Below are 11,016 nucleotides of genomic sequence, written 5' to 3'. Positions count from 1 at the left end.
TCTGCACCCTCTTCAGCCTCCCTCCCCCCCCCCAGCACCCCAGACCCCCCGCGCTCCCCCACAAGCTGGACCACCCCTTCTCTTGTCTCTGGACTCATAGCCTCCCTCTCTATCCTTTCTGGGTCCTGGCTAGCCTCTGTTTTTTCTCTTACTAAGGGTGTGCCAGTGGACTAGGGGTCCCCGTCCCCTCACCTTGGGGGCCAAGATCCTTTGAGCACCCTGTCCCCTCCCCAGCACTGGCTCCGTGGACCCGGGCCAGGTGCCCTGCCCTTTGCCCTGTGCCCTCTTAGGCAAGGGCCTGAGGCTGCTGAGTCAGGGCCTGTGCCCTGGTTCCAGACCCACTGGCGTGGGTGCTAGGACATAGGGGTTGGCAGGCGCTGAGGGGTTCAGCCTGCCGGACCCAGTACTGCTGGGAAACACCATGGTAATGACTTAGGGAGAGAGCAGAGCGAGGGGCAGGGAGGGCTGGAGAGACTGCTACACAAGCCCTGAAAACCAAATGTGGTGGTGGGGGGGGCTCAGAGGTTTAAGTGGGGCTTCAGGGGGTAGAACCAGCCTATTGGGGGGTAGGTCGTATATGGAAGGGCAGACTTGGGGGGTAGCAGAGAGGGTGGGGCTCCTCAGCTAGGGGAATTGGCAGGCACCTGGCCATGAAAGGGACGTATAGGCACAGGTGACAGGCCTGAGAGCAGCCACCTGAGGAGGCTGGCTGCCCTGTGTTCATTGCATCCCCCGAGAAGCCTGCAGTGTCCCCCCTTACCCTCCGCTCCCAGGCGGGCTGCTCTGTCACACTGTACTGCCCCCGCAGGCTGCCTCAGCCCCCTCCCACCTCCCAGGCTCTTTCCGTCCACCCGTGCTCTGTCCAAATGCCTTTCTCTCCCTCCCTGAAGCCTGCACATCATCCACATAGCAATCAAGCCTCAGCCTGTGTGCCACCTCCTCCTGGAAGCCTTCTCTGATTACACATTCCTGCTCCCAAATCTGTGTGGCCCTTAGAAAATGAAGCATCATTGGGCCGAACCCCATGGTGTGGCCTGGACTGGTTTCTGTGACTCTGTCATGGCTTTGATGTTAGAGGCCAGGCCACCTGGAAGTGAGATTTGAGTGTGCAGAGTCCACCCCTTTTTTGGCTCTCGCCCTGTACTGCGTGGATACAGAAGTCACGAGGTTCTGCCAAAGTAACTGGCTTAATCTATGTATCTTCTCTCACTCGCTCGCTCGCTCGCACATTCATTCCACAGGTGGGCACAGGGTAGGAAGTGTGGTGGAAAGGTGAGGGCTCCGGAGCTGCACCACGGATTCATGTCCCCTTTGCCACTAGCTGTGTGACCCTTGGCAGGACACTTAGCTTCTCTGCCTGAGTCTCTCCACCTGTAAAATGGGGATAATGATATAGGTACCCGGGCAGCGTGGGTGAGGATGAGGTGAGGAAGTCCACGTAAAGGGCTCACGCAGCGGCTAGCACGTGGGAAACGTGCAGTGTTCTTCATTATACAAATTATAGCCCTCGCAATTTCTGCAAGGGGCCATGGTATCCCCATTTTGCACAAGAGGAAACTGAGGCTCAGAGATGTTAAGGGACTTATCCAAGGTCACACAGCTTGGGAAGCAGAACCAGGGTCCAAACTTGGTCTCTGTGTCCAAAGCTCCGGAGATGAATAGGCCACAGTCTCTGCACTCCAGCTGTTCCAGGCCCGTGGGAGCAGAGGAAATGGGCAAGAATTACCCATATTCAGGCAGAAGGGGCCCTAGGGAGGTGCAGCCATGGGCCTGGGGGGACCCCAGAAGGTGATACCCCTCCTGCCTTCATAGAGAGGGTGACTTGAGATTGGCCTTTAGAGGTCAGGTGGGGTTACTAGAGGTACGAATCAGGGAAGGAGATAGCCAAGGGTGGGCTTGACATAGGAGGCTGGGGAAGGTTCTGGATAAGAGCATGTCCCGCCCCAGTCGTCTGGAGGCTCTGGATTTGGGGTATGGGCAGAGCACCTGGCTGAGGGGCCAGCCCCTGGCCCTGGCCACCCTCCGGTGGGGCTCAGCATGCATCTCGCCCTCTGCTTGCTGCTCTGAAAGGAGCAGGAGGGGCCCTGCACCAGCCGCGCCTGCATCTGAGGGTGGGCGGGGGTGGGGGGGACGGCGGCGGGGGGCTGGCCCCCCGGGAAGGTCCCGGCCCATCCTGAGCCCGTGACCCACGGCTGTAGGGAGATGTGGTGCGGCTGTTCCACGCGGAGCAGGAGAAGTTCCTGACGTGTGACGAGTACAAGGGCAAGCTGCAGGTGTTCCTGCGCACCACGTTGCGCCAGTCCGCCACCTCGGCCACCAGCTCCAACGCCCTCTGGGAGGTGGAGGTCAGAGCTTGCTTCTTACCCAGGACCCAGCCCCTCCTCGCCAGCCCTGGGCCCCGCCCCCTCTTCTTCCCCCGTCACCCTGGAGGGTAGGAGGTGTAGAGGCGGGGCCAGGGGGTGTGGAGGGGGGCAGGTCCGGGTGCCACTTACCCAGAGCTCTCCAGGCCTCCCCAGGGCCCGAGCTACTGCTCCCTGGCCAGTGTCCCTTTCCTGCCTCACCCCTGCACCCCCCAGGTGGTCCACCACGACCCCTGCCGTGGGGGAGCTGGCCACTGGAACGGCCTGTACCGCTTCAAGCACCTGGCCACAGGCAACTACCTGGCTGCCGAGGTGAGTGGGGAGGTCGAGGGCGCCCTGGGAGCTCGGGCTGCGTGGGCACGCGGGCGCGCAGGAGCCCGTGAGCCGGTGCACGTCTGCACACATAGACACACGTGTCCGTGGCCCCTGTCTTATCTGCACTCTTGCATTAAACAAATACTATCAAATAAGCGCGTGCCTGCAAATAAGCCTCATGAACATTACAGCAGCCCTACTATGTGCCACGAGTTATTCTGGACCCTGGGGAATCACCAGCGAGCCAGGTTCCCACCCCTCGTATAACTTACATTCCACATGTTTGTCTGTCCATAGAATGCAGGCTTGTGTATACTAGGGCGTGTGTGTGTGTGTGTGTGTGTGTATTGATCTGTGGGTCCATGAAGAGGGGCATGAAGGGCAGGGCCTGGGGACTCTCGTTGGTGGCTTCTTCAGGAGCGACTTGGGCTTTAGTGCTGGGGTGGGCACCCCTGGGAGAGTGGGGGCTCCCTATGTGGACCTTGTTTTGGGGTGGGGGTCATGTGAGCATAGCTCAGTGTCTAGTAGCTGCCCCCGTCTTGTGTCTCTGTCCAGGAGAACCCCAGCTACAAGGGTGATGCCTGTGATCCCAAGCCAGCGGGAATGGTGAGGACCAGAGCAGGGCTCCAGGGCCCGGGGAAGAGGGACCGTGGGTGTTGGCCAGGAAATCCTGGGAAGTGAGCTGGAGGGAGAAGGCCTCTCAGGTGGGATTCCAGGTGGTATCGGGGGGCCCGAGAGGAGGGAGGGGCTTCTGCCTGAGCTGGGGTCCTTATCCCAGGGTGCTCAGAGTCGTGTAGGTCGCCGGAACGCTGGGGAGAAGATCAAGTACCGCCTGGTGGCTGTGCCCCATGGCAACGACATCGCCTCCCTCTTTGAGCTGGACCCCACCACGTTGCAGAAAACCGACTCCTTTGTGCCCCGGTGAGTAGGTGCTGTGTGCTTGGGGGCTGACGGGGGTGCCCAGGCTGTGCCGTCCTGTCCCTGGGCCCCCTGCATCCCACACTCCTCTGTCCTCCTGAGCTCCTCTGGCCTCAGGACCTGCCTGTCCCGCCCCTCTGGGGACCGAGCTCTCAGAGCTGTGGGCAGCTGACTACCACCGAACATGCGCCATGTGCCGGGCCCTGGGTTCAAAACGCCTTCTCTCCAGTGTTCTTTATCAGGCACCTGCCCCCGTCTCTCTGCACACTCAAGCACATGCAGCATGAGTTTGTCCACGGCACACGGCGGGAGGGAGGGGAGGGGACTGGGCTCCCTGACCTTTAAGGCCCCCCAACCGTAGATGCTAGGGTGTAACATCAAGAAACTTCCCGGGTGTCAGTCAGGCTTTGGCATTTACTAGCTGTCTGACCTCAGTCCCTTTGCCCTGACTGCCTGATCTGTCAAGTGGGCATATCAAGTTACCCATAACAGGGCTGATGGGAGACGTAATGGAGTCACTCAGTGTAGGCCCACCAGCCCTTACCTGAAGCTCTTGGGACCAGGTGCCTTTTGAGATTCAGATTGTTTTTCATTTCAGAAAGGTAATTACATTTCATAATCAGAGACAAGAGTGTTTCTGCTCTGAGATGAATGCATCTTGACGCGAAGTGGGATAAATAGTCTAAATAGTCTCATTTGTCCAAATGAATCTTGGTTTCAAGTTTACAAACAAGCCTGGGCTTTTGGAGCGCTCTGGGTTTGGGAGCACAGGCGAGCCACGTGGGTCGGAACAGCACAGGGCCTGAGGGCTGTTTGCTGGCCACTCTCCTCTGGCTTGGGCTCCTCCCCTGGAGGGGATCGGTTCCCCTGTCCCATGGCCATGGAGTCGGGTGGAGATGTGGAGCCTGTGTGGGGCAGGGCAGGCAGACAGCGGGGATGCGCTCTGAGGCCCGCTCCCTGTGCCCTGCCCCCCCGGCCCCACCTGCAGGAACTCCTACGTCCGTCTGCGGCACCTCTGCACCAACACGTGGATCCAGAGCACCAATGTGCCCATCGACATCGAGGAGGAGCGGCCCATTCGGCTCATGGTGCGAGCCAGCCGGGGCTGCGGGGCTAGGGCCTTGGCTTGTCCCTGGGTGCCCTGCTGACCTCTTGTCCCTGCAGCTGGGCACCTGCCCCACCAAGGAGGACAAGGAGGCCTTTGCCATCGTGTCTGTGCCAGTGTCCGAGATCCGAGACCTGGACTTCGCCAACGATGCCAGCTCCATGCTGGCCAGTGCCGTGGAGAAACTCAACGAGGGCTTCATCAGCCAGAACGACCGCAGGTGGGCCACACGGCAGGGTCCTCGAAGGGTCTGCATTTCATGAACCCAGGAGTCACAAAGCAGAAGCCGGGCAGGCTTGGCTGGCTGGGGTCGGGGAGACAGAGGTGGGGACTTGTTCCGGCAGGTTCTGGTGAACCCTGGGGCCCTTACCTCATGTATTGCTCATGTACTCCCAGAACTAACCGTGATGATGGGTTGAGGCTCACAGAGGTTAAGAGACTTGTCCATGGTCACACGGCTAGTAAGTGGCGGGGTCAGGACGGAAATGCAGAGCCCTTCACCCCAAACACCTTGTGCCCTGTTGTTCCTTTCCAGATCGGAGTATACTGAGATTCTTTGTCTCGGGGGCACTTTAGAATCCAGGGTGGGTCGGGTGAGGTGTGTGTTTTGAGAGCCTTTTGGGGTAAAGCTGGGGAGAGAAGTTGAAGGCCAATGATAGGCTTTGTGCTTTGGATCGCAGGGTGGGCGAGTGGCCTGATGAGAGTGTGTTTGGGGCAGGGCTGGTTGCCCGTGGCGGGGGGTTTCCCAGGGTTGGTGCCTTACACTTGTCATCACTGGTGTCCCTTCATGAAGGTTTGTCATCCAGCTGCTGGAGGACCTGGTGTTCTTCGTCAGTGACGTCCCCAACAATGGGCAGAATGTGCTGGACGTCATGGTCACCAAGCCCAACCGGGAACGGCAGAAGCTGATGAGGGAGCAGAACATCCTCAAACAGGTGTGTGTGCACACGTGTGGGGGAGGGGCCGGGTGTCCAGAACAGGAGCCTTTTCCCATCTGCGGTGGAGCTTCAGTCTCTCTGCAGCTTCTCTTCGCCCCTTTTTAGAAAATGAGTATTTGTTGAGCCCTGACCACATGCCAGGCGCTACCCTAAGCGCCCTACACGTACTGGCTTGGTGGATCCTCTCCCCTGGGGGAGGTACTATTATTACCCCCAGGTTACCTGTGAGGGGTCTAATGCATAGAGGTTGGAGTAACTTGACCCTGAGTATGCGGCTAGGAAGCAGCAGGGCAGGATTTGAACTCGGGATGTCGGGTTGAGAACTTGTGCTTTTTTTTATTTAAGGCTTTTTTTTTTAAAGTAAGCTCTACACCAATGTGGGGCTTGAACTCACAACCTGGAGACCAAGAGTCGCATGCTCTACAGACTGAGCCAGCCAGGTGTCCCCAGAACTTGTGCTTAAAAAAATAGGGGGCACCTGGGTGGCTCAATCAGTTAAGCGTCTGCCGTTAGCTCACGTCATGATCTCAGGGTCCTGGGATTGAGTCCCGCATCCAGCTCCCTGCTCAGCGGGGAGTTTGCTTCTCCCTCTCCCTCTGCCCCTCCCCGCTGTTCCTGCTCTCTCTCTCCCTCTCTCTCAAATAAATAAAATTAAAAAAAAAAAATTTTTTCTGGGGCGCCTGGCTGGCTGAGCCAGTCCGTGGTGTGTGACTCTTGATCTCAGCCCAGCGCTGGGTGTGGAGATTACTTAAAAAAATATTTTTTCTAAGTTTTGATTGTGAAACTTTTCTTTCTTTTTTTTTTTTTTTTAAGATTTTATTTATTTATTTGACAGAGAGAGAGAAAGCATAAGCAGGGGTAGTGGCAGAGGGAGGGGGAGAAGCAGGTTCCCCAAGGAATAGCGAGCCCGATACGGGGCTCCATCCCAGGACCTCGGGATCATGACCTGAGCCGAAGGCAGACACTTAACCAACTGAGCCACCCACGTGCCCCTGATTGTGAAACTTTTCAAATATTGAGAAAGTAATGAAAGAATAGTACAGTGAACACTGTACCACCACTGCCTGAATCTGCTTGTTACCATTTTGCCAGTTTGGTATTTTTTTTTTTTTTTAATGTTATGTTAATCCCCATACATTACATCATTAGTTTTTGATGTAGTGTTCCATGATTCATTGTTTGCGTATAACACCCAGTGCTCCATGCAGAACGTGCCCTCTTTAATACCCATCACCAGGCTAACCCATCCCCCACCCCCCTCCCCTCTAGAACCCTCAGTTTGTTTTTCAGAGTCCATCGTCTCTCATGGTTTGTCTCCCCCTCCGATTTCCCCCCCTTCATTTCTCCCTTCCTACTATCTTCTTTTTTTTTTTTAAACATATAATGTATTATTTGTTTCAGAGGTACAGATCTGTGATTCAACAGTCTTGCACAATTCACAGCGCTCACCATAGCACATACCCTCCCCAGTGTCTATCACCCAGCCACCCCATCCCTCCCACCCCCCACCCCTCCAGCAACCCTCAGTTTGTTTCCTGAGATTAAGAATTCTTCATATCAGTGAGATCGTATGATACATGTCTTTCTCTGATTGACTTATTTTGCTCAGCATAATACGCTCCAGTTCCATCCACGTCGTTGCAAATGGCAAGATTTCGTTTTTTGTTGTTGTTGGCCGCATAATATTCCATGGTATATATATACCACATCTTCTTTATCCATTCATCTGTTGGTTTGGTTTTATGTAACTATACACCTATGCAGCCGTCCCTCCACCCATGCATTTCCAACCAGGGCACACCTCACCCCTAAGTTTTTCAGCGTGCATCTCCTGGAATAAGGGCATTGGCCTCCGCAAGCACAATACTGTTATCACACATAAGAAAATTAGTAATAATACCCATCCATATCTGATTTCTCTTTTTAAAGCTTGTTTTTTGAACCAGGATCCCACGAAGGTTTTCTCATTCCATTTGGTTGTATTTCTTTGGTTTCTGGTGTAGAACAGTTTTTCACACTCACCCAAACCCTGCTTTTAAAATTTATTAATTACATTGACATTTTTTTAAATATTTTATTTATTTGAGAGAGAGAGTGAGAGAGAGAGAGCATGAGAGGGGGGAGGATCAGAGGGAGAAGCAGACTCCCCGCTGGGTCTCCGGGATCATGACCTTAGCGGAAGGCAGCCGCTTAACCGACTGAGCCACCCAGGCGCCCCACGTTAACGTTTTTCTGATGAGGCAGGCTTGCGTCTGGTCTCTTGGGCTCTGGCCACACCAGCCGGGCCTGCCTTTTCTCTTAATCTCAGACCCCTGAGCTGTGGCAGCCCTGAGCTCTTCCCCCAGATGCTGAGCCAGGCCCAGGATCTGAGCTGGGATTAGTCACGTGGGGACGGGTGGCTGAGGCCCGCGGCGGGATCCCAGTCCAAAGAAGGGAGTGGGGGCTGGAGGTGGGGCCGATGGTGGGTGGGCTGGGGTCTCAGTCCAGCTTAGAATCAGCTTGGGGTTCATGTCGGTGTGGCTTTGGGGCAGGGTGACTTTGGGGCCGAGGGTTCCTGGGATGATGAGGAGTGCAGGCGGGTATAGGGGGATCGCTCCTCATGTTCTCTTCTCCCCCAGATCTTTGGCATTCTGAAGGCCCCTTTCCGTGACAAGGGGGGTGAGGGCCCCCTGGTGCGGCTGGAGGAGCTGTCAGACCAGAAGAACGCCCCCTACCAGCACATGTTCCGTCTCTGCTACCGGGTCCTGAGGCATTCCCAGGAGGATTACCGCAAGAACCAGGTGCGCTGCCTTACCCGCCGGAGCCTTCCAGGCCCCGGCGGCCCCACTCACCCGCTCCCGGCTTGCTCACCCCCTCACTCCTGCTTTTGTTCACTCAGCAAGTAGTTTCGGAGGCGCACAGCTGCTATGTGCCAGGCACTGTTTTCGACCCGGGGATACAGCAGGGAACCAGACAGTAGGGCCAGCTTCGTGGGTGTGCAGTCGGGCTCCATGCTCGGAAGGGCGTCGAGCTGGGTTTGATGCTCTGCTGTGGCCATCTTGAAAGTCTTGGCTTTTGAAGAAGGGTCCTGCTGTTTCGTTTTGCACAGGGCCCCACAAATTATGTAGCTGGTCCTGCCAGACAATTTCCTCCCTCACGGAGGCTTCACTCTGGTTGGGAGGCAAGCTGTGAGTTGAAGAACTCTGTTGTGTAAACCCACTCCGCTGCCCAGAGCGAGTTTCCTGTCCCAGACCTCCACCTGGCTAGTCGGAGTCCCCTGCCTGGGATGGGGGTCCCCGTCCCCAGGTCTGGGGCGGTGTGCTGGAGCAGAGCCAGGCTCCCCACCACTCAGCTCGTCTGTTCTCCAGGAGCACATCGCCAAGCAGTTTGGGATGATGCAGTCCCAGATCGGCTATGACATCCTGGCGGAAGACACCATCACTGCCCTCCTGCACAACAACCGCAAGCTTCTAGAGAAACACATCACCAAGACCGAGGTGGAGACCTTCGTCAGCCTCGTGCGCAAGAACCGGGAGCCCAGGTGAGCCCACCCGCCTCCCCTGCTGCGCCCGCTCCCTTCTTCCCGGTCCTCCCAGGGTACAGAGGTAGTGGGCACTGCTGGTTAAAATAGTGAAACACCATTGCCTCCAGCGGTAAAGTGTCCTGGCCTCTGCAGCGCCTCCCCAGGACCCTTCCCAAATGTGGCCCAATCTTGCAGCCAGAGGGTTGATGTCCGGTACAGCAGAAGCCCCAAGACCCTCCTCTGGTGACAAAGTCGGAGCCTGTATTGAACCAATTGTCCTTGTGCCCCCTTTACCCTGACCCCCGGGACCCCTAGCCAGCCTCCCCCTGCCCCAGGGTGATCAGGGAGATGCCCATGACTTGTCCGTCCCTGGGCAGCGGGGCCCATCTCCCAAGCTTTGGGGCAGGAGCAGAAGCAGTAACTGGTTCCAGGGAGCTGGGGCTGCCAGCTGGGGAAGGAGAACGGTGGGCTTCATCCCCACCAGGGAGCGGCCTCTGAGTCCCCTCCCCACCCCTGCGGTCACCACCCCAGGTTCCTGGACTACCTCTCTGACCTGTGTGTGTCCAACCACATCGCCATCCCCGTCACCCAGGAGCTCATCTGCAAGTGTGTGCTGGACCCCAAGAACAGCGACATTCTCATCCAGACCGAGTGAGCCATTGCGCTGTCCCCTGGCCACAGCCCGGCCTCCGCCCTGCTCCCCTGCTCCTCAGGCTCCTTAGAGCTTGGGCCCCGTGTGTGTGCAGGCTGGAACCGGCAGTTACACACCCTTGCCTGCTGTGTGGCCAGCTCTGTGCTGGCACCGTGTGAGCAAGGAGGCCTCGGGGAATGAGCCAGATCCTCTGTCCTTGAGAAGCTCGTGGTCCGAGGAGTGTGTTTGACCCGGCACTCAGCCAAGCTCCTAGAGGGGTCTTTGTGGCCGGACATGCTCGCGGAGGGCTCTGGGCATGGCGTCCTGCCCCGGCCCCCCACTCCCTGTGATGGCTGGCCCTGGTTTGCAGGCTTCGGCCAATGAAGGAGATGGCCCAGTCCCACGAGTACCTGAGCATCGAGTACTCAGAGGAGGAGGTGTGGCTCACTTGGACCGACAGGAATAACGAGCACCATGAGAAGAGCGTGCGGCAGCTAGCCCAGGAGGCGCGGGCGGGCAATGCCCATGACGAGAACGTGCTCAGCTACTACAGGTGCCTTGGGGCCCAGCTCCTTCCCGTCCTTAGCGCTTCCGGTGCCCTTGGGCCTCCTCACAAGGCCGTCAGCCCATCCCCAGCAGCTGTGCAGCCTTCACTGGGGAGGCTGAGCTCAGCCCAGGGACGGGGCTGAATGAACCCCAAACCTGTCTCCACACATATTTATTTAAAAAATAAGATTACTAGAGGGTGCCTGGGTGGCTCAGTCGGTTAAGCGACTGCCTTCGGCTCAGGTCATGGTCCCAGAGTCCTGGGATCGAGTCCCACATCGGGCTCCTGGCTCGGCGGGGAGCCTGCTTCTCCCTCTGACCCTCTCCCCTCTCATGCTGTTTCTCTCTCTCTCTTTCTCAAATAAATAAATAAATAAAAAGAGACTTTAAAAAAAAAATAAGATTACTAGATAACACTTATCCAATGCTGGCCATATACCAGGCCCTGTTCCAAGTGTTTCACCTGACCACTCATCGACGCCTCACCATAGCCCCATGACTACTGTCACCCCCAGAGTTGGGGAGACAGGCACAGGGAGGTGAAAGGACTTGCCCAACGTCACACCTCCTTTGTGGTGGGCCAAGGGTCAAACCCAGGAAGCCGAGGGCAGCCAGCACCCCATGCAGAGCAGGGCTGTCTGCGGGCCTCCTTTCAGCTGCTCTTCCATCCGGGCTCACCCCTGCATCCGCTGCTCTGCAGA

The 11,016-nt window shown here is 57.1% G+C and overlaps 1 protein-coding gene across 2 annotated transcripts in view; it reads left to right on the top strand.

The window, feature by feature from the left end:
- ITPR3 (inositol 1,4,5-trisphosphate receptor type 3) overlaps positions 1 to 11,016 on the top strand; it is a 67,101-nt gene that overhangs the window by 29,336 nt on the left and 26,749 nt on the right. For both annotated transcript variants that reach the window (XM_044917633.1, XM_044917632.1), the window contains exons 8-18: positions 2,199 to 2,345; positions 2,577 to 2,672; positions 3,231 to 3,281; positions 3,454 to 3,596; positions 4,582 to 4,681; positions 4,758 to 4,918; positions 5,492 to 5,633; positions 8,255 to 8,416; positions 8,984 to 9,156; positions 9,670 to 9,789; positions 10,140 to 10,322. In XM_044917633.1, the coding sequence (XP_044773568.1) occupies positions 2,199 to 2,345; positions 2,577 to 2,672; positions 3,231 to 3,281; positions 3,454 to 3,596; positions 4,582 to 4,681; positions 4,758 to 4,918; positions 5,492 to 5,633; positions 8,255 to 8,416; positions 8,984 to 9,156; positions 9,670 to 9,789; positions 10,140 to 10,322 (1,478 nt within the window). The remainder of the gene's footprint in view (positions 1 to 2,198; positions 2,346 to 2,576; positions 2,673 to 3,230; positions 3,282 to 3,453; positions 3,597 to 4,581; positions 4,682 to 4,757; positions 4,919 to 5,491; positions 5,634 to 8,254; positions 8,417 to 8,983; positions 9,157 to 9,669; positions 9,790 to 10,139; positions 10,323 to 11,016) is intronic.

This window comes from Neomonachus schauinslandi, chromosome 8, assembly GCF_002201575.2.
Source record: "Neomonachus schauinslandi chromosome 8, ASM220157v2, whole genome shotgun sequence".
Lineage (NCBI taxonomy): Eukaryota > Metazoa > Chordata > Mammalia > Carnivora > Phocidae > Neomonachus > Neomonachus schauinslandi.
The sequence above is the reverse complement of the archived record's forward strand: the minus strand, read 5'-3'. Positions and strand labels throughout refer to the sequence as shown.